We start from the raw sequence: 21,453 nt of genomic DNA, 5'->3' as shown, positions 1-21,453 counted from the left end.
ATTTTAATAGTGTATTTCCTTTATCCGATATATCCCTGTTCTAGTTTGCTAATGTTGCTGGAATGCAGTATACCAGAAATAGGTTGGCATTTTTTTTTTTTAACATGGGCACACTCTGGAAATCGAACCCGGGTCTCCAACTCAGCAGGCAAGAATGCTGCCACTGAGCCACTGTCACCTACCATAGGTTGGCTTTTATAAAGGGGATTTATTAAGTTACAAGTTTACAGTTCTAAGGCCATAAAAATGTCCAAACTAAGGCATCCAGGGAGAGATACCTTGACTCAAGAAAGCCCGATGGTCTGTGGAACACCTGCCAGCTGGGAGGGCACTGGCTGGCGCTTGCTGGTCCTTTGACTTCTGGTTTCAAACAACTTCCCTGGGTGTGTCGTCTTCCTGCATCTCCAAATGTCCCTGTCCATGTCGGCTCGGAGCTTTTTCCAAAGTGGTTCCCTTTTAAAGGAGTCTGGTAAGCAGATTAAGACACACCTTAGATGGGTGGGGACATGTCTGTATGGAAACCACCTAATCAAAAAGTCCTGACCGCAGCTGGTTGGGTCACATCTCCATGGAAACAACTTAAATCAAAAAGATCCCGCCCAGAGAGTAAGTCCGTCCCCACAAGGCTGGAATAGGAAAAGAACATGGCTTTTCTGGGGTGCATAACAGCTTCAAACCAGTACCACCCCATAGATCACCTTTCTAAAAATAACAGAAATAAAATTTATGAGATGTTTTTGTTCTTTAAAAAATATGTGACATCTTTGAAATCTAGCATGTATTTTACACTTGTGTGTTCTGAGTGCGCCTTGGCCACCATGGCTGGTGGCTGTCGTCTCGGACACCCCGTCTTGGGGGCATGTGGTGTGGAGTGTGGGGCCTCTGCACTTCGGAGTCAGCATGGCTGGAGATGAGTGGCCTGGCTGTGCATTGTGCTGTAGATGCCGGGCTGTGCACAAGGGCATACCTGGGCTTCCTGGGGGAGGACGATGCCACTGTGGCGTGGGGTGCCCCCAAGCCCCTGAACATAGTCGGGGGGGGCAGGGCGGCCGCTTGGCCAGGCGGATCCCCTGGCTGACCCCTGCCCCAGAGGCCCAGGGGTGCTGTGTGCCATGTGTACATGTGTGTGCGCACGTGTGTGTGCTGTGTGTACACGTGTGTGTGCACGTGCCGGGCTGCTGGTCGTCCTGTGGCCGCCCCTCCCCCAGGAGCTGTCCTTGCTGGTGAGAGGAGGCTAATCCCTCCTGACAGCATCCAGGGTGCTGCCCAGCTCTATTTTTAGGTGTCCTCAGGAGAGACTGCCGGCAGCAGGTGGGGCGGCCCTTTCTAGAAACCAGATATGTGAGGTGGTCAGGAGCACGGGGCGGCCGGGCGCCCGCCTCTGTGCCTGGGTCTGTGGTCACTCCGGGTGAGGGTCACCATCCCAAGGACCGGGGGAGGGCCAGCTGCCCTCGGGACATAGGGAGGCGCCTCCGTGCCGTGCCCCCTCTGAGGCCCTGTGCTAGGCAAGCTCCAAGCAGGGGCGGCGGCGAGGAGGCAGGGCGCCCCGGGGCGGGCGGTGGGTGCCGCGCTGTCTGGAGTGCGCATGTGCGGGCTCCTGCGCTGCCCGCCCCGCGGCTGTGCCTTCCCTGCGGCCTGTCCGCAGCAACGCGGATGTTCGTGCCCCCCCCCCGCTCCCCCCGCCCCCCCCCCCCGGGGAAGTCGCCAGCCGACGCGCCCACGTCTACACTGGCTTTTGCTTCACCTTGGTTTAGGACTGCCGCCCTTGTCACAGCCCCCATTGCGCTCTGGCAGGGAAATCTCAAACCGCCGAGGAGGAGCGTGCGGTCCAGCCCGGCAACGCTGCTGCCGTCGGGGGTCTCCCTGAGCCTGGTTCTAGGGTGTGTCGGCGTCTCTGATCCGGCACCAGCTCGGATGTACTCTAGGGCCGGCTCCCCAGCTCTCCCCAACTGCCCAGAGTGGTTGGCCCCTGCCGACTGCCCATCCCTGCGTCCCCCCCTGCGCCGGGGCCTCCCTCCCTGCACAGTGGACGCCTCATCTCCACGGCTTTCAGGCCCTCGGCTTTGCCAGTGGCCGCTGCGTCTGGCACTGTCCCCTGGGCCTTCTGCAGGGTACGTGCCTCTCTAGACGTTTAATCCAGGCCCCACGTTCCTCGCATCTTTGGACCTGGAGGGCCCTGGAGGACCCAGAAGCCCTGCGGGTGGTTTCTGCTGCAGGCGAGTGGCCATCGCCCCAGAACCCGGGCAGGACCACCTCCTCCCTGGCCCTGCCTGACCCTGCCTGACCCCTCCCATGCCTCTCCACCCACCACCTGGGATAGAGTTGTCTGCGGTCCCCTCACTTTGCCTGGCCTGTGGTTCCTGCTTCGGGGAGCCCCTCCACTCCCCAGGATCCCTCGAGGGCAGAGGCTGGTGGGGCTCAGCCTGGCACCCCAGCACCAGGGCTGGTCCAGGGCGAGGCTCCCACACAGGCTGAGGCTGGACGACCTTGCCCCCAGCCCCCCTCCCGCCTCCGCTCGCCCTGTGCTGTGGCCCCAACGCTGTTCAGATGCGATTGTCCCCTTGACTCTGCTTGATTCGAACGTCCACAGTGGGATCTGCTCTGAAGTCCTTTTTATTTTTGGCTGAACTAGTTTTCTTAGTTTTGTCCTCACATACACCTGGACAAACTTTTTTAGTTGAAATGTCCTGTTTTTCCCTGCAGCGGCTTTGCCTTTTTAGCTCAGACTCCCGGGGAGGTAAGATGCGGTCCCTGCCCCCGGCCCTCTCCCTGTACGGCAGAAGCAAGGGATCCTGGCGCCCACCAAGCTTTGCGCAGAACACATCCAGACACAGGTGGGGCGGGCTGTGCCCTGCTCCACAGTGCACACGGGGCTCGGCGACCTTGCGGCTTGTTCAAGGCCACGGCGCAGTCAGTGGCAGAGCTGGATTCAAACCTGGTTAAATGTGAGTGGTAGGATCTGAAAATGGCCCCCCAAAAGTTCCTGCCCTAACCCCACAACTGTGACTGTCGTAGCTTGGTCAGGTCCCGGTGGGTGCACAAGGAATTCTTTAGATGTAGGTTTGGATGTTGTTCGGTTGACTTTGCATTCATCAGTAGGGAGAGGGTCTGGGTGGGCCTTACCTGGTCATACAGACCCTTTAAAACTGGAGCACCTTCTCTGACTGGCGGCAGAAGAGGAAGTCAGTGAGGTTTGAAGCATGAGGAGGATGAATCAGGAGCCCCAGCCCATGGTTCCTGAGTGAGGATGATCCCATGTGCTGAGAGGACCCCTGAGGAAATCTGGGAGGTGGATGAGGAGCTCATGGTCTGTGGTACTGGGATGAGAATGGTCCTGTGTGCTCAGGGACCGCTGAGGAGATCTCAGTGTCCTTGCTGGTGTTGATGATGGAGGAGGCCACAGGAGAAGGCATGCAGGCAGACAGAGGCTCCTAGGCAACAGCCCACAAGGAAGTGGGGGCCTCACATCTACAGCGGCAAAGAACTGAATTCTGCCTACTGCCAGGATGAACCGGGAAGTGGATTTTCCCCCAGAGCCTCCAGATAAGAGCCCAGCTGGACCAGTGCCCTGATTTCTGCCTCTGAGAGCCTAGGCCTGGAATCCCGTCCAGCTCAAGGGTGAGCTAATACGTTTGTGTTGTTTAAGCCGCTGCACGTGCGGCCATTTGTTAGGCAGTACGGGAAAGTGAATACCATGTGCTCATCTTGCCTGAGCGCTCACCTCTAGCTTATGTCCCGCCGGCCTCCTGGTCCTGATACCATTATTAGGGAAACCCTCCAAGCTCCTTGGTCTCTAGGGCAGACGACTTGAACTTTGCCTGCCTTCATTGTGTAGTGGCAGCCTGTCGCCCCGCAGTTGCCGTACCCGGTCCTCAGTAAGGACACGATTCTGGGCTCCCACCAGAGGTGACGATGGCATTACCGGCAGGAGGCCGGTTTCTTTCACACTTTTCTTCACCCAGGCTCGGTAAGCAGGGGAGAATAAATACAAATCCCAGGTGTCGCGGGGACCAGCTTCGGGAGGAGTTTGATCCAGCTTGGGAGCTGGTTTCCCCTTCCTGTCCCTCCTCAGTGTGTCGATCCTCAGGCCGTCTGAGTTGTCCTGGAAGGAGCTGCGTCCATCTGGGGCTGAGTCCAAGGGATCCAGGTCGGCTTTCCCGCCAGGGCCCCGGGTGCTGTGGTCTGCTGGCATGGGTGCCCGGCCGTGCTGTGCGACTGCCCCGGGTCGTGTCCCTGCTCCATCCAGGGAGAGCTTGGCTGCAGGGTGGGGGCAGGTGTTGCCGTGGAGAAGCCGAGGGGCGGTCATGGGCAAACGGGCAGACCACCCCGGGGGCCCCACCCGTGCACCACCGAGCAGGAGGCCTGCGACCCTCCAGCCTCGGGACGGTTGTCCGCGTGCCTGCGACTGGGTGTCTGCTGGGTGGAGCAGGCCCCACGCCCACACCGCTACCCACCCCCAATTTAAAACCGTCCAGTTGTCCATGGCGTGTGAATTTCAGAACCAGCTTTACTTCAAGAAAACCTGTGGGATCTCGACTATATAGCTAAACGCTGACACTGCAGGTGGTTTAGGTGGGGTGCCGTAGCTCAGTCTCCATGAGCAAAGGACGGGCTGTGGCACGCTCGTGTGTGTGTGTGCACACGTGTGTGTGCGTGTGAGAGCCTTAGGTCCTTCGCTAAGCGTCGCTCCCCGTGGATGCTGCCCGCACATTTTGCAGTTGCTTCCCTGGGGCCCCCGGTTTTCGTCACCATATCGAATGGCGTTTTCTTCAAACAAGAACCAGAGGATGTGCTTTGCGTCCTCCGTCTCCCGAGGGCCCCACCTGTGGTCCCCAAGTTGTTGCTGAGTCTGCCTGGGTGTTGGCCCCATCTGGTCGCACAGCCCTTCTGGGTCCAATAAAACTGCATTAAAAATAAAAAGCCCTGTTTCCCTCCCCACCTCCGTCTCCAGGCCCACTTCCAAGAGGCACATCTTTAGCAGTATCTGTTGACTGTGGCCCCCGGGGGTCCCTGCACTGCCAGGTGTCGAGGGGAGGGAAGGCTTGCGAGCAGGACGCCCCCTCTGCCTGCACGCCCTGCCCGCCGTGGGGGCTTTGCCTCCAGGGTTCAGCTTCCAGGCTGGGCTGAGGGGAGGAAGGCCGAGCAGCCTCTCCGCGTGAAGGGGGGAGGCCAGGCCCTGGTGCACCCGTCGTCGGGGCCTGGGGTTGCTCTGGGGCCCGTGGGCTTCGCCCTGCCCAGTGGCATCATGGGATCCACGTGGCATGTCCTAGAGAAGTGCACGGGGGCCGCTTGTTTTCCTGGAGCGTGTCCGTACCAAGGGCAGTATGTGACTTGTCTGTGGTTCCCGGGGCGGGGGGACCTGCAGTGGGGTCCTGCCGGCCACAGGTGCAACATGCAGTGGAAATCGGTGGGCTCCAGGGAAAGGGGGACAGGCCTCAGTGCCAGGGATCTGTGGGCGCCTCCTGCAAACTGCCTGTTTGAGGGAAGGAGCGACGACGATGCCACATAGGCGTGGCACTCTGTAGCGGGCGCAGGGTGGGCCCACATGTATCGTGGTGGGGGTGTGCCTGGGAGATGGGGGTGTGCCCGGGAGATGAGGGTGTGCCTGGGTTGTGGGGGTCCTGCCCCCGGCTGCTGGCAGCTTTCAGGTGGCCCAGAAATCACAGGACACAGAGACCTGACGGGCAAGCGGGTAGGACGCTGTTGGCTGCAGCTGGGAATATTTCTGGGTAAAACGATAAAATCTGCAGGATTGACCTAAAACCCCCCAAAGCAGACAAACCAAGAAGAACCAGTGGGTACCTCTCCCACTTTGGGGGACTGCCGAGGGGCCTTCCAAACACTGTGGGGGGGGCTGGGCTTTCCCCTTAGGCCCGGGGTCCCGGCCGCCGGCTGCTTGGGGTCCGGCAGCCGCACGGAGATCTCTGTGTCCTGGGTGGGCCAGTCGTGAGGTTGTTCGGACTGTTGTGTGGCAGCTGGACAGCAGCCCTGAGGGTGTGTGTGTGTTGCTGTGTACGCCTGTGGCTGGAGGGCAGCATGGTGTCCCTGGCAGATGCATCTCCCCGGACCAGGTCCACCCAGGCCACCTGGTGACCACGGGCCCCTCTGCACAGGTGATGCCCTCTGACCTGGCCTGCCCTTGGGGAGCCCTGGCCAGCGCCGCATTCCCAGGTCACCTGTGCGGGCACCGTCCCTGCTGGCCTGTGAGCTGTTGAGGGGCAGTGCCCTCCTGTAGGCGTGATGGGGAGGGTGTGGGGAGCGAGAGGGCAGGGACAGGCCTGGACCGTGCTGTGCGAGGAGCCGGCAGGTGGACGCAAGGTGTGCGGGGCAGAGCGGGCCCCTGGGTGAGGTGCCCTGGCCAGTGAAGCCGGGTGGGTGGGTCAGCAGGCCAGTGACTTGGTCTTGCCCACCTGTGTGGGGGGAGCAGAGGCCAGGGGCATGGGGCAGGGTGCGGAGGTGAGCCTGCTGGGTCCCAGGGGAGCAAGAGCAGGGAGGGGGCTTGCTTTCCATGTCCCCCACCCCCCAGGGTGAGTCTGGACCAGGCAGCCCTGCTCAGCCTTAACTTGACTGGGGGCCTCGTCTGTAAGACTGGCCATGCTGTGTGCATCTCCTAGCAGGGCAGGCAGGTGGCAGCGAGGATGGGGCTGAGGCTCCCGCACTCCGTGAGTGTGGTTTGTGGGGCTAGACTCACTCTCCAGGTGATGTGCTGATGGAAGGGCCCCTGTCCCCATGCAGGGCCGGGCTCGTTCAGCCCGGGAAGGGGCCTGGCGGTCCAGCTTGGGCAGTGGCCGTGCCTCCCTGGCCACGGATGTGACCTTGCAGTGCTCTCCTGTAGCCTCTGCAGGTGACCTTGCTGTCTGGGCTGGGAGGCAGGTGTCACTTCCCGGACTCTCTGCCTTCTCTACTCGGCAGCTGAGCTCATAGCTGACGACGACATTGCACCTTAATTGTGCGGGGGCTTGGGGTGCTGGGGCTGGGGATGCTGGGGCTCGGGATGCAGGGCTCGGGATGCGGGGTTCAGGGTGCTGGGCTCAGGATGTTGGGCTGGGGATGCTGGGGCTCGGGGTGCTGGGGCTCGGGATGCAGGGCTCCAGCTGGGCACAAGGGTGGGCGGCCTGGGCTTCTTTTCAGGCAGTGGGCAGACTGGTGAATGCCAGCTTCCCGTACGCAGTTGGCAGGGGGGCCGGGCCCCAAAGGGCGTGTCTCTCCGACTCCTTCAAGACAAGAATCTCTGCTCCCTGCCCCAGCGGGAAGTGGTTGTAGGTGGTCCCCTGGGGTGGAGGGTCCAGGGTTGTGGGTGGTCCCCTGGGGTGGAGGGGTCGCCCCTGGTCCTGGCCAGCTGCTGGCCCCCCGTGGGTCCAGCAGGAATAAGCAGTGGGGCCTGCTCTGGGGACATGCAGCGTGTTGCGGAGGGGTTGTAACGAAAGCCTTCTCCTTTGGCTGAGGGCTTTGATCCTGGTGAGGAAAGCGCTGTCTCAACACAGGCCTGATGGTGAGAAGCAGGGTCCCGTGGCAGACCCTCCATTGTGGCCTCAGCATCCGACAGCACCCAGGCGGGTCCCTGGCTCACCCGCCCTCCAGGCGGCATGGCCACCGGTGTCTTCTGGTGCGATGGTCTGGGCTGGATTGAAGGGCATGGCGGGCAGCGGCATCGACCTGTGTTTCCCGATGCTGGCCATGAGCCCACGAGCTGTGTGAGCATCACTTAATTAAAATTAGATAAAATGGGAAATTCAGTTTGGTGTGTGCTCAGAAGCCACGTCTGGCTCGTGGCTGTTACTGGACGGCTGTGCCCATGAACTCTGCCTGCTCTCTCTCCCTCGCTGGCCCAGCAGCGTCTCCTCTTTTTTTGCTTCCCCAATTGGTGAAGAAAATGATGAATCTCTTGTTTTTGTTTTTATTAGAGTGGTTGTAGGTTTACGAAAGCTCAGGCAAGAAGTCTGGGGTTCTCATATTATCCCTGCCCCCCCCCCCCCCCGCAGCCCCACTGTTTTTCCTGTTATTAACATTCTATGTTAATGTAACACCTTTTTTACAGTTGAGGAAACAATATTATTTTAGTGATTTTTTAACTGTAGCTTACGGTGTCATTCTTTGCATTCTAGAGTTCCATGGGTTTTTAAAAACTTTTATTCTGCTCACTTACATAATGTAAAGTTCCCCATTTTAGCTACTTTCAGGGGTGCAGTGCAGCCCTGCAATCCCATTCATGTTGGGTGGCCACCATTGCCACCGGCCACGAGTACAACTGCCCGTCACCCAAACCGAGACTGCCCCGTTCAGCACGAACTCCGCCGTGGGCGTCCCCTGCCTCGACCCGTGCCCGGGCGCCCAGTTCCTGCTGCTGCCTGAGCCCCAGGGCGCCTCGGTTGTCGCAGCGGCCTGGCGGCTGAGACCGCTGGCTGGGGCCGTGTCCCCATCGCGAGCCCTATCACGGGGCCTCGTGGTCCAGGAGGGCCCTCAGTGGGCCGTGGGGCTGGCGTGGGCCCAGCTAGCCAGGGGCTGTGCGGCGAGGAGGCAAGACGGGTGACACCGAGTGGGGTGTAGCTCCCTCCCGCGTAATTGCATAGCCCTGTCTGCCGGTCCACAGCCACAGCCACAGCTACAGTCACAGCCACAGTCACAGCCACACCCACACCCACACCCACGCCCACAGCCACAGCCCATGGCCCAGAGCCAGGACAGCCCCCCTGGGCCAGCAGGAGAGAGCTCAACAGCTGGGCAGGGTTGACAAACTCTAAACTCTACTTCCATGCACCACCTCACTTTGCAGTTTGCAAAATAAACTTATTTTTAAAATTTTTATTTATTTATTTTTTTACTTTTTTTTTAACCTGATAAAACGTGTGAAGTCGCGGGTGTGCTGGCTTATACATTTACTGCTTCGTGTTGAAAGAAAAGCATCATTATTAGAATCAAGGAAGAGGACACACATGGCCTCAGTGAGCTGGTGACTGCTCGTTCCCCACACCAGGGCCCAGCTGCTCGGGTGGAAATGCAGTCGCAGGTCCTGAGGCCTCAGGAAAGTCACGGCATCCACCCACCCCACCTCTCCCATCTGGGACCTGACACTGCCCTGCCTACTAGGTAGCTCCCGACCAGCCACCCTGGCCCGTCCCTCCACCCTGGTTTTCCCCTCACCGCCCATCTGCTTCCCTCCCTCCCCCTTTCCCCTCCCTCCCTCTGTCCTTTCTCCCTCCCTCCTTCCTTTCTCTTCCCTCCCCACCTCCTCTGTTCCCCCCTCCTCTGTTCCCCCTCCCTCTTCCCCTCTGGCTGGGCTCCAAAGGCCCACCTGGATGGCCTCACCGTCTGCCCACCTGGGCTTCTCCCTGTGGGAAGCGAAAGCTGGCTGTGCTTCGGAGCATTTCTACCCTTTATAATCTGGTTCATTTCCAGCGCCTTTGAGGGGGCAGAAGCGCTCATTTGGGCAGCACCCAGTGGCCTGCTTTGGGAGCATCCAGCCTAGCAGTGCTGTGGAAGCCGCCGGGCTGCCTCTCTCCGTGCCAGGGTGTTAGAAAAATGCTGCTCTTGCAGGGTTTGGAGCTCTTCCTGTACGGGGCTGTGGGTTGTCTTTTGCCCTTTGTTCCTTCACCTTGCACGGCATCGGTGACTGCCTAACCCACTCACCCCACAAATGCTGACGGCGCTCCAGAGGCCGGGCTGGCTCTGCCTTCCTGGTGTTGCAGAGACGAGCCCACGGGCAGCTGGCGGAGCAAGGTGTGGACAGGGAACTGCAGGCGAGGAGGGCGAGTGTCCTGTGGCTCCAGGGGCCCCGTGGACAGGACTAGAGGCGTGTCTGTCACCAGGGGCAAAGCTGAGCGTCAAACATGGGACGCCTGAAGCAGCCAACCTCGTGGTGGACATAAGTGCTGTCCTGAGTAGAGCAGGTGTGGTGAGGGGTGATGGAAGGGGCATGTGGAGAAACGTACCTGCTCCAGACCATGGGCTTGAGTGGTCAGCACGGCACTGATGTTCCTTCCTCCACAGGGGCACGCGTGCCGCGCCGGAGCTGCGGGCCGATCATGGGGGCTACAGGGTGGGCAGTGTTTTGGGCTTTCTTTTTTTCTTTTAGTTTTTGGAGTAACGGGAATGCTCTAAAATTGTTAGTGGTGATGAACGCACAGCGCGGTGGTACTCTGAGTCCTTGATTGCAAACCTTGCTGGGTTGTATGTTGTGTGAATAGATCTCGATCAAATTGCATTAAAAACGAAAAGCCCCTTTCTCTTCCCGCCTGCACCTCCAGGCCCACTTCCAAGAGGCACAACTTTAGTGGTTTCTGACTTCAGTTCTTCTAGTGTGTTTTGATCTGTCGACTTCAGACAGTGTCCACCATGGAAAATGAAGGGTGCAGCCTGATGCCCGGACTTCCCTTCACCTCACCTCCAAGTTCTGTTCATGACGTCATTTCTGACGTCCCCATTTTGCTCTGAAACTGCAGTGACATCCTTCACACTTTGCTGGTTACTGGCTCTAAAATGCCAGCAAAGGGAACTTATAAATGACCCTGCAGGCACCCTCCAGACTCACCGGTGATCCGCGCGTTCGGGGGAATTGCCTCTGAGGTTTTGTTGCACGGAGAAGGCGGGCCAGCCGCCATTGCTGGGCACCGGCCAAAGAGGGTCAGCTCTGCTGCCTGCACTTCTGTTTTTTTTTTGTCGTGTTTCGTTGAAATAACTCTCCCAGTAACTTTTTTCATCTAGAGTGCATGGGAAGGCAGCTTTGAGTTCTCGCACGTCTGAGAAGTCTTTTCATTGGGCGCCTTTGTCCCACCGGTTTGAATGCGTGTCCCACTGGGTGTAAAGTTCTCTCTTCCGAGTCAGAACTTCGAAATTTCTGCCCCCCTGTCTTCTGGGTCCTGGGATGCTGCTTGGGCCCAGGAGCCTGGCTGGACCTTTTCTGTGCAGTTGCAGCCCCTGTTGTCCTGGGATTTCGCTGGAAGGGGTCTGGACATGGGTTACTTTTCATTTGTCCTGATCTGGAGTCAGCAGGTCCTTCTCTTCTAAATAGTTCTCTTTGCAGCTCAGGGAATGCTAAGAATGTCGTCTGAGCATTCATGGCATGGAATCTGACCTCTCGTTACACACACGACACGCGGTTCTTTCATGTCTCCTAAGGCCTCCCTCGTCTTTTCCTCTGTTCCCATTTGGTTTGGGGTCTTTCTGCTTTTTTGTAATGAGGTCTAATTTGCACACGGTGGAGTACACAGATCTTACATGTGCAACGTGATGGGCTTTGGCAGGTGTGTGCAGCCCCCGTCTTTTGCCATGATCAAGAACTTGGCTGTCACTCCCCAAAATTCTCTCAGACCCCCGATAATCAGCTCCCACTTTGTCCCCAAACCAGTGGCGAATGCTGTTTAATTTCCAGCCCTCTACGCTTCTTTTGCCTTTCTTTAAATTTCACACACACGGCAACACCCTGTGTGTATGTTTGGCACCTGGCTGCCTTCACACACCGCGTGCTTTTGGGAGTTATCCGTGTTACCTGAATCAGGCACGTGTGTTCCTTTTCATTGCTGGGTGGTAGTCCTGTTAGGATATCTGTTTTTTTATTCACTGGATGGCAGACATTTCAGCTGTTTCCAGTTTGGGGCTATTACAGATAAAGCTGCTGTGAGAATTGGTGTTGCACGTTTTTGCTGGATATATGTTTTCATTTCTCTCGGGTAAATACTTGGGAGTGGAGTTGCTGGGTTCTAGAGCAGGTATGAGAAACTGCCCAGTGCTTCTCCACCAGCAGTGCATGAGAATTTCAGTTGCCACATCCTCACCAACACTTGGTATTACCAGTCTTTTTAATTTAGCCCCCCCGGTGGGCGTGATGTTGTACCTAATTGTGGTTTTATTTTGTATTTCCCCCATGACTGATGCCGATGAACACCTTTACATATGATTACTGGTCCTTGCTGTGTCTTTTTGTTGTGAAGTATCGTGAGTTCGTGACTTTTTACCTTTGAGTTATAGGAGTTCTGCACATATTTTGTATATGAGTCCTTTGTCAGATAGAAGTTTAGGATATTTCCTTCCAGTCTGTGGCTTGAGTTTTATTTTCCTAAGTAAATCACCAGCTTTGATAGGTAGAGCATGTTTCCATTTTGTTACTTCGCTCAAACATTGAACTTTTTATACTTAATGTTTCATTGTTTATGGAATACCTTATTTTTAAGACATCAAACTGTTCTCACTATAGAAATTGCAGTTTAAATTTTCAACAACGCCTTCTTTTTTTTGTTTTTGTTTTTTACCAGGATGCTTTAACCTTTTTATTATGAAATATAATGTAACGTAGAGCACTGCACAAAACAAATATAAGTCTTAGTGAATTATTATAACTACCACCCAGATCAAGAAACAGGATTTTGCAGAAATTCCCTAAATACTTTAGCTTGATCTTGCCCATTTTTGAAAAATTTGAAATGTTGTCTTCTCTGTTCAGCAGTTGGGCAATTAAGAACGCCTTCTCGATCGTTCCTTTTGTAATAGAAACTTGCTCCTATTTATGTATTTGAACTTCTTGGATCTTTATGAGGCTGCTAAGAGGATTTTTTTTGGAGCTACCTTTTTGTCCCTGAGTGAGCTCTCTCCTGGCTTCGATCACGTGGCTGGCTCCTTTGGAGTTATTTTTACCCTGCTGTGGCCTCACTCGCCCAGCCCGGTTTAGGGGCTGTGCTGCGTGGGGCTGTGGGGCAGGGGCTCATCACGATGGGGTCCCTTGCTGTGCTCCACGCTGAGCTCCTGGAGCCTGCTCTCCTTCCCTCCCAGGAATCTGGGCTTAGAGGCCTCTGGGGTCTCCGGAAGGATCCGCAGGGGTCTTGGCTTGCTTTATTTCATTTTATTTTTTTGAGCTCTGGTTCTTCCATTCACCTATCCAAGTGCACTGACTTTTTGTCTTTCTGGAATTCCTCAGAATTTTGCTAGTCTTGTGTTCAGTCGTGTTTACAGTTTCCTTCTAAAAATAAGCTGTTGCTTTTCCAATATGGGAGGGGCCCGTGGGTGGAGGAAGGGCTGAGCGTGCTGGGGACCAGAGGCTGGGAAGGCCAGGCCAAAGGCAGGCAGCGGGCAACTGCGCAGGGCTCCCAGCAGGGCAAGTGTGCCGAGTGGGGGGAGGCCCGAGGCTGGGGGCCCCGTGGAGGTGCAGGTTCCCCAGATGAGGCTAGGAGCACAGAGCTAGGGGCCCTGTGAGCTCTTTGCGTTTTATTTTGGTTGCTGCTGCTGTTTGATGGCATGTAAATAAGCAAAATTCATTTACTAAGATGTTCAGTATGGAGAATTGAGAATCATTTAGTTTGTTTTTTTAGACCAACAGTGTTGAGCTCTTTGGATCTTATTCTGAGTGCTGGATGGTGAGCGCCCACTTACGGGATTTAAGGAAAGATGTGCTGCGCCAGGCCGCAGTGGGGGTGAGGCTGGGCATCCTGGGGGTGGGGATCAGGCAGGGTGGCCCGGGGCAGGGGTGGCAGAGCTGGCTGGAGGTCGCCTGCGCTGCCACGCTCAGTGATCAGCTGCTGGGTAGTTGGCAGGTCCTCGTACCTGTAGGCGCAGAGCCCAGAAGCGGTTCTCAGCCGGAGGGCGGCAGGTGTGTGGTTTTCTCCCTTAGACTCTGGGCTGGGGGTATGGCTTGGTCGGGGTCTCTTCAGGTGGCCTGCTGGTCTGGAGTACTGTCCAGGTGGCCCCGGGTGCAGGGAGGTGGCTGCTGTGTCCCCCAGGCCGGTGACCCTGGCTTGGCCCACCTGCCTCTCCCCCTGCCCTCACCTCTAGTTTCTGGCGCTTGTCAGCGTTTCCTCGTTTTCTGGCTCTAGTCTGCTCTGGTCACGCTTTGTTACTGTCGATATAAGTTAAATAGACATTTCATTTCTTTAAGAAAATACCCAGCGAGTCAGTGATTGTTGAGAGGAGGAAGGACTTCGAGATGTTTCGTGGAAAGAGTGGGGTGTGTGTCTGAGCCCTCCGTGGCTTCCAGGGCCTTCTCTGCAGCACTCCGGTGCTGGGGGCGGCAGGGTGGGACACGGGCAGCTCTGCGCTGGACAGGGTGACAGCTGGCTGTGCACTGCCCGCTGTGGCTGGCCCGCTGCCTCCCCAGCACCCTGCCGAAGCCTTCGGCTTGGAATTTGCCTGCCGCGCCCCTGGGACCGGAACTGGGTTAAACTTGCGAAGTTCGCGCCTCCCGACCCGGTTCTCTCCACAAGGACCTGGGCGGTGGCCCAGCAGACTGCGTCAGACCCAGACCCAGACCCGCCCTGTCCCCGCGCCCCACCCCCTCCCACCCCGGGCCCCCTCTGAGCACGCTGTCTGCCCCCCAGGACCGGAAGCTCACCAAGCTGGAGAGGCAGCGGTTCAAGGAGGAGGCGGAGATGCTGAAGGGCCTGCAGCACCCCAACATCGTGCGCTTCTACGACTTCTGGGAGTCGAGCGCCAAGGGGAAGCGCTGTATCGTGCTGGTGACCGAGCTGATGACGTCGGGCACGCTGAAGACGTAAGCCGGGGCCGTGGCTGGCGGCTGTCCGCGTCTGCCTCTGCCTGTCGAGGCCGGTGCCGGGCTTTGGGCTGCCCCACACGGGGGGGGGTGGATCATCGAGCTGTGGTCTGGGGCCCCGGGAGGGCAACCCCGAGTGCGGCGAGGCGCTGCCCTCCGAGGCCGCGTGCTGGGGGCGGACTGCCGGGTGCGCTCTCTGCCACGTGGCCCTGCGCCCGCCGCCCTGTCCCTCCACGGTCCCCTTGGCTGCTTTCTTTGGCCCGCTGCGCGCCGGGGTCGCTCTCACTCCTTCCCATGTGGGCATCCCTTACCGCGCGCCATTGTCGCACGCGTGGGTTCGGATCGAACCTGGGTCTCGGGCGTAGTGGGCAAGAATCTGAGCACGTGCCACTGTGCACCCCGCCCCCGCCCCCCGCTGACTTTTGGTGTCCTGCCCCTGTGGGCCCCTCTGTCTGAATTTCATTCTCCCGGGAAGGGCCCTAGCATAGGGCCGAGCCCCCTGGCCAAGGAACCCCTGCAGCTGGCGGAGTGCGTCTGCACGGGCTCGGGAGGGCTGAGGCTTAGCAGCGCGTCCCCGGAGTGACCACCACATGGCCTCCGTGCCACTTGACCCCACGAGTCCCCCCCGCAGGAACGACACCTGGAAGGCGCCAGCAGCTGCGGCTAAGAGGGGCTCCCTCGGCCGTCCCGCCCCGAGCCTGAGCAGTGGAATCTGCGCCCCAGCCGGGTCTGCTGCCCGCCATGCTCCCTCTCGTTTTGTTTAATTAGCGTGTTTGTGGGTGTACACAGAAATCGTGGAAAGTAGAGTCCCCATAAACACCCTCACAGCTTTCCAATCTTATTATTTCACCAGCGTGGTGCCTTTGTTAACATTTGATGAGCCAGAATGATTGTATTATTAGCCACATCCACAGTTCACACGTGGTTTTCCTTTTGTGTCCTGTGATTCTATGGGGTGTTTTTTTGGTTTTTATGATGATGGCATCTATACAACCTAACATTTCCCCTTTTGGCCACTTTCCAGTTAGCGGCTGAGTGCTGAATCGCATTCGGTGTGGTGCCTGGGTCACCCGTCCACGACCGAGGCCCCGCCGTCACCCCGGGTGGACTGCGCCCTGAGCCTGGCCCTGCCCCCAGCCCGTCCGCATCTCCTGCCCTGCGGGTCCCTTCTTCTAGCTGCTTCCTGTGTGGGGTCCTACAGCGTGGTCCATCCATGCGCTGTCCCCTGTGCTGGATGCTGCACGGGGCCCATGCGCCAAATCCCCTGAGGCTGCTTGGTTCCCGCGTGTAGCCTGTCTGTCTGTAGCGCCTGCAGCCCCGTTCCCGGCCAGGCCCTAGGGCATAGGGGGTGTGGGGGTGGGTCCGCAGAGGGGGCACTGGGGTGCAGCCAGGAATCCGGTCTGGGCTGCTCTCTGGAGGGACCTGAAGTGGGCCTCCCTCTCCCCATTTCTCCTGTGGGGGGGGGGCAGGTGCTCCCAGCTCAAGGGGGAGGGACGCATAGCAAGTGGCAGGACACCCTGAATTAGGGTTAGGGTTAGTGTCAGGGGAAGGGCACCCAGTAGGACTGGAGTTAGGGTTAGTGTCAGGGGAAGGGCACCCAGTAGGACTGGAGTTAGGGTTAGTTTCAGGGGAAGGGCACCCAGTAGGACTGGAGTTAGGGTTAGTGTCAGGGGAAGGGCACCCAGTAGGACTGGAGTTAGGGTTAGTGTCAGGGGAAGGGCACCCAGTAGGACTGGAGTTAGGGTTAGTGTCAGGGGAAGGGCACCCAGTAGGACTGGAGTTAGGGTTAGTGTCAGGGGAAGGGCACCCAGTAGGACTGGAGTTAGGGTTAGTGTCAGGGGAAGGGCACCCAGTAGGACTGGAGTTAGGGTTAGTGTCAGGGGAAGGGCACCCAGTAGGACTGGAGTTAGGGTTAGTTTCAGGGGAAGGGCACCCAGTAGGACTGGAGTTAGGGTTAGTGTCAGGGGAAGGGCACCCAGTAGGACTGGAGTTAGGGTTAGTGTCAGGGGAAGGGCACCCAGTAGGACTGGAGTTAGGGTTAGTTTCAGGGGAAGGGCACCCAGTAGGACTGGAGTTAGGGTTAGTGTCAGGGGAAGGGCACCCAGTAGGACTGGAGTTAGGGTTAGTGTCAGGGGAAGGGCACCCAGTAGGACTGGAGTTAGGGTTAGTGTCAGGGGAAGGGCACCCAGTAGGGCTGGAGTTAGGGTTAGTGTCAGGGGAAGGGCACCCAGTAGGGCTGGAGTTAGGGTTAGTGTCAGGGGAAGGGCACCCAGTAGGACTGGAGTTAGGGTTAGTGTCAGGGGAAGGGCATGTGGTAGGATTAGGGTTAGGGCACCCTGACGCCTCCCCAGCCTCACTCTTCCTTCTGGGGATTGGGATTCACTGCGGCTCACATGGGTGCTGGGTTAGGGTTAGGGTTAGGGTTACGGTTAGTGTCACCTGGCAGGGTTAGGGTGGTGGAAGGGCTCTGGCCGCCCTCCCCAGCCTCACCCCTCCTTCTGGGTTTTGGGGCTCACAGCAGCTCCGTGGTTGCCTGGTTGCCCCTTGAAGTCTGGTGCTGCCCGGTTCCCAGGGGCCCAGGCGCGCCCAGGCTGAGCAGGCAGTGCTGTCCCTCTGGCCAGAGTCTCTCCTGCCAAGGCTACCCCTTGGCCGTTCTCTGGTGCCCCCCGGGGCCTGCTCCCTCCGGGCGGTGGCTGTGCACAGGTGAGCGCCGCAGCACACCTGGTGGCCTGGGTGACTGCCGTGCCTCCCACCCCCAGGTACCTAAAGCGGTTCAAGGTGATGAAGCCCAAGGTGCTGCGCAGCTGGTGCCGGCAGATCCTGAAGGGGCTGCTGTTCCTGCACACGCGGACCCCGCCCATCATCCACCGCGACCTCAAGTGCGACAACATCTTCATCACGGGGCCCACGGGCTCCGTCAAGATCGGCGACCTGGGCCTGGCCACCCTCAAGAGAGCGTCGTTTGCCAAAAGCGTCATAGGTGAGCCGCCCCCCGCACCCTCCCATGTTGCCCGCTGGAGGGGTCTTGGGGTGAGGGCTCCTCCGCCTGGGGCGTCTGGCCTCAGCTCCGGGCCGGGGGTCACCTGCCCCCCACCGTCCCTGCTCTGCGCTCTTCCCCCGGCCTGGCTTCCCAGCCTCGCCACCCCTGGCTGGTCCTGAGGGTCTCATGGGGAGGGGGTCCGAGGCCGATTCTCTGGTGGGGGCCTGGGTGCCGGGAGGGGGAAGGGCACAGGTGAGGAGAAGGCTCTGGGGGCCCAGGGGGTGAGAACTCGGGGTGTGTGGGGAGTGGCCATGCCGCAGGGGCTCCGGGGGAGGTGGAGGGGGGGCCTGGAGCACCGGAAACATCGGCTTTAGGGCCTGGGTTGCCGCCTGGTGACCAGTCAGGTGCCCCTTCCCTGGGACGCCTCCCGGCTCCTTGCGAGGTCGGGCCCTCGGCCCCCAGGCCCCTGCTGGGCAGCTGGGCTCTCGGCCACGCAGAGACTAGGGGTGCGCCGGCTTCCCGCACATGCTGGCCCCCAGCTGGGGCACAGGTGGCGCCCTGCGGCCACAGCCAGTGCCCGTCTGGGCATTTTGGACTGAGGGCACGTGGAGGACAGGGTGGCTGATGAGGGGCCTCAGGACGTGGGAAGGTGCTGGCCCAGGAGAGGCCCCACATAAGCGCAGGCCCTGCCGCAGGGCTGGTGTCCCGTACAAGCAGGCCGAGAGGTCGGTCTCGAGGTGAGGGGTTTGCTGCCCGTTGGCGGCAGGGCTTGCAGTGAAGGAGCTCCTTGGTCATCTCTGAGGGCTGCTGCTTTGTGGGGGTGAACACAGCGCCCCGGTGTGGAGGGGCAACCGGCTCTGGGGTCTCGGAGGCCGCCCTGCAGACCCGGGCCTCAGTTTCACCACCTGAGGAATGGGCAGCTGGGAGGGGACAGCACAAGCGGACAGGATCTGCTGCTGGCCTGGGTGGGTGGGCCCGAGGCCGTGGGGTCCGCCGCACAGGCTGTGAGGCAGGTCGGGGTGCTTTGGGCAGACCTGGCCCCAGAGGTGGGGGCATCGTGAGCGGGCGCCCGGGTGTGCTTAGGGTGTCGGGGGCTGTGGGGCCCCACCGTCCCAGGATGACGTGGACACGGTGCTGGGGGCACTGGGCGTTCTCTGCGGGCGCAGCCCTCTCTGGAAGGGGGTCTGGGGGCCGCCGACGGTGCTGGGGGCGGGAGTACAGACCAAGGCTGGGGGCTTGCACGAGCGCCTGCAGTCCTGCCTCGGCCAGCCCGGCAGCCTCCTAACGAGACCCACCTGCTCAGCAGAGCCTGGCATTTCCAGGGAGAGGGGCTGCGGCTCGAGGGGCTTGGGACCTCAGGGGGGTTTGGGGGGACTTGAAGGGTTTGGGGTCTTGGGGGCTGTGGGGCTGTTCTAGTTTGCTAGCTGCCAGAACATGATATACCAGGAACAGTGGCTTTTAGAAGGGAATTTAGTAAGTTGCTAGTTTACAGTTCTAAGGCCGAGATAATGTCCCGGTTAAAGCAAGTCGATAGAAATGTCCAATCTAAGGTATCCAGGGAGAGATACCTTGGTTCAGGAAGGCCGATGAAGTTGAGGGTTTCTCTCTCAAGTGAGAAGGCACATGGCGAACACAATCAGGGCTTCTCTCTCAGCTGGAAGGGCACATGGCGAACACGGCATCATCTGCTAGCTTTCTCTCCTGGCTTGTGATTTCATGAAGCTCCCTGGGAGGCGTTTTCCTTCTTCATCTCCAAAGGTTGCTGGCTGGTGGACTCTCTGCGTTGTGGTGCTGCAGCATTCTCTGCTCTCTCTGAATCTCCCATTCTCTAAAATGTTTCCTCTTTTATACGACTCCAATAAACCAATCAAGACCCACCGAAATGGGTAGAGACATGTCATCACCTAATCCAGTTTAACAACCACTCTTGACTAAATCATATCCTCCAGGGAGATGATCTGATTACAGTTTCAAAGAGACAGTATTGAATAGGGATTATTCTGCCTTTATGAAATAGAATTTAGATTAAAACATGGCTTTTCTAGGGGACATCCATCCTTTCAAACCAGCACAGGGGCTCAGGAGCTTGGGGGGCTCGCTCGACCTTGGCTGCTGGCCTGGGCAGAGCGAGGCTCTGAGAAGTGCTGCTCCCTGGGTGCAGGAGGCGAGACCCTTGTCTTTAGCAGGGCGTGGACGTGCTGAGTGGGGGGCTGCAGTCAGGAGGGGCTCCCACCCACCTGTAAGATAGAAAGGGGGGACCTGCCAGGCTGTTCATGGGGGTGGGGACCCGTCAGGCCGCCCGCCATGGTCACGTTGCCCAGATGGTGACTGTCCTGAGGTAGTGGGTCCTGGGTCTCCCTGGGTTCTGATCCACACGGAAGGGACCCCAGCCAAGAGGTCTCCCCTGGGCCCCCGGCCTGTTCCTGAGGAGGGGTCTCCTCTGTGCTCCCCCCCAAGGAAGGTCTCCACGTGCCCTCACGACGGCACAGAGATGCTCCCGAGCGTCTCTGTGCCGTCGTGGGAACAGGCGTCCGGAAGGCGTGGGCTGCTCTGTGGCTGTACGCTGGATGCCCAATGGCCAGTGTCCCCGGTGGTGGTCCCCATGTGTCGGGCAGCCCTGCAAAGCCTCCCGACGTGTGTCCTGACAGGGTGTGCAGGGTTGCTGCTCTTGCCCCCCAGCTGTGCTCGTGACGCCTCTCCCGGGGCCTCGGTCACTCGGCCGTGTGGGCTGTGTCTGTGCACCTGACCCACCCAATAGATCCAGGCTGTCTGGGAGCCTTTGGGATGTCACTGACCAGGGCAGCTGGTTCCTGGCTTCCTGAAGGCTGCAGAGGAGCCTGTGCCCTCTGCTTTGGGGTAGCCCTGGGGTGGCTGTGGGGTGCCCATGTGTCGGAAAGACTTATTGTGGTCCTTCAGCTGGTGGCCTTGAGATCTGGGTGCCTCAGCTCCCTACCCAGTGACCTTGGGCTGCAGGGGTCTCCTTACCCCTTCATGGGCACATGGCCCAGTGCCCAGTACCCCACGGCTGTGGTTGTCTCCCCGTGTGCCCCTGTCAGCGAGGCAGCATCGTCCCTCCACTTCCCGCAGACGGGGACGGTGTCCATATCCTGTATAAAGGAAGCGTCAGACACGAGGTTTTCACAATCACACCCCAACTTGCTTTAAAAGCAGTAGTTTGTTCATGCTATTTTGTATCTGCTTTAAAAGTAGTAATTGGTTCTTGCTATTTTGTATCTGCTTTAAAAGTAGTAATTGGTTCTTGCTATTTTGTATCTGCTTTAAAATAAAAACGGAAATGTTTTGAAAATCTTTTAGTCAACAAATACACAGAAGTGAAAAGCAGCCTCCTAAGAGTTTATGTTCCTTTTGTTTACATCCAGGACAACCCCTGCTCCCTTTTATTTTAATCTAGTTTATCTTAATTCGCTTTTTTTTTTTTTTTTGCAGTTGTAGATTTATAGAAATCTTATGCAGAAGTTCCAGGTACCCATGTACCCACCTCACTCAGGGCCTGTTTAAGTGGAAGGTTTTCACGACCGTGAAAGCAAACCTGCCTTAGGAGAGCTTTAACACCCCGAGCGTGGTGGCGAAGAGGCGCCGCCTGGCCCTGCGCGCGTCTGTAGCGGCGTGGCCTTCTAGCACGGCGTCCCGGGAGGGCCCCGCGCGCACGGCCAGCCTTGGTCCGGACCCCTGCCATTGTGCAGCCTGAGTGGCCCCGTGGGCACCCCGGTTGTCAAGGTGACCTTCGGTCCCCCGCCTGTCCCCCTCTGCCCAGGGGGTGCTCACAGGTGGCAGTGCTGTGATGGCTTGGTCACGCGTGGGCAGGTTTCCTCACGGTCCGCCCGCGGGTCCCCCAGGGGCTTGCTGGCCTTACTGCCCCCGTGACGACGGCGAGAGCTTGTAGGTCCCGGCCGTCGGGGGGCTGCTCGGCGCTGAGCTCGTCGTGGAGCGGCACCTGGAAGGCGGGTGGGCCGGGCGGTGCCTCCTCGCGGGCTGCACC

General features: G+C 58.8%; 1 protein-coding gene across 1 annotated transcript in view; it reads left to right on the top strand.

The window, feature by feature from the left end:
• WNK2 (WNK lysine deficient protein kinase 2) overlaps positions 1 to 21,453 on the top strand; it is a 130,571-nt gene that overhangs the window by 28,529 nt on the left and 80,589 nt on the right. The window contains 2 exon segments of the mRNA XM_077138321.1: positions 14,301 to 14,473; positions 17,233 to 17,453. Of these exon segments, the coding sequence (XP_076994436.1) occupies positions 14,301 to 14,473; positions 17,233 to 17,453 (394 nt within the window).

Source organism: Tamandua tetradactyla, chromosome 2 (genome assembly GCF_023851605.1).
Source record: "Tamandua tetradactyla isolate mTamTet1 chromosome 2, mTamTet1.pri, whole genome shotgun sequence".
NCBI lineage: Eukaryota > Metazoa > Chordata > Mammalia > Pilosa > Myrmecophagidae > Tamandua > Tamandua tetradactyla.
Note: the sequence above shows the minus strand (reverse complement) of the source record. Positions and strands in the feature narration are given on the sequence as shown.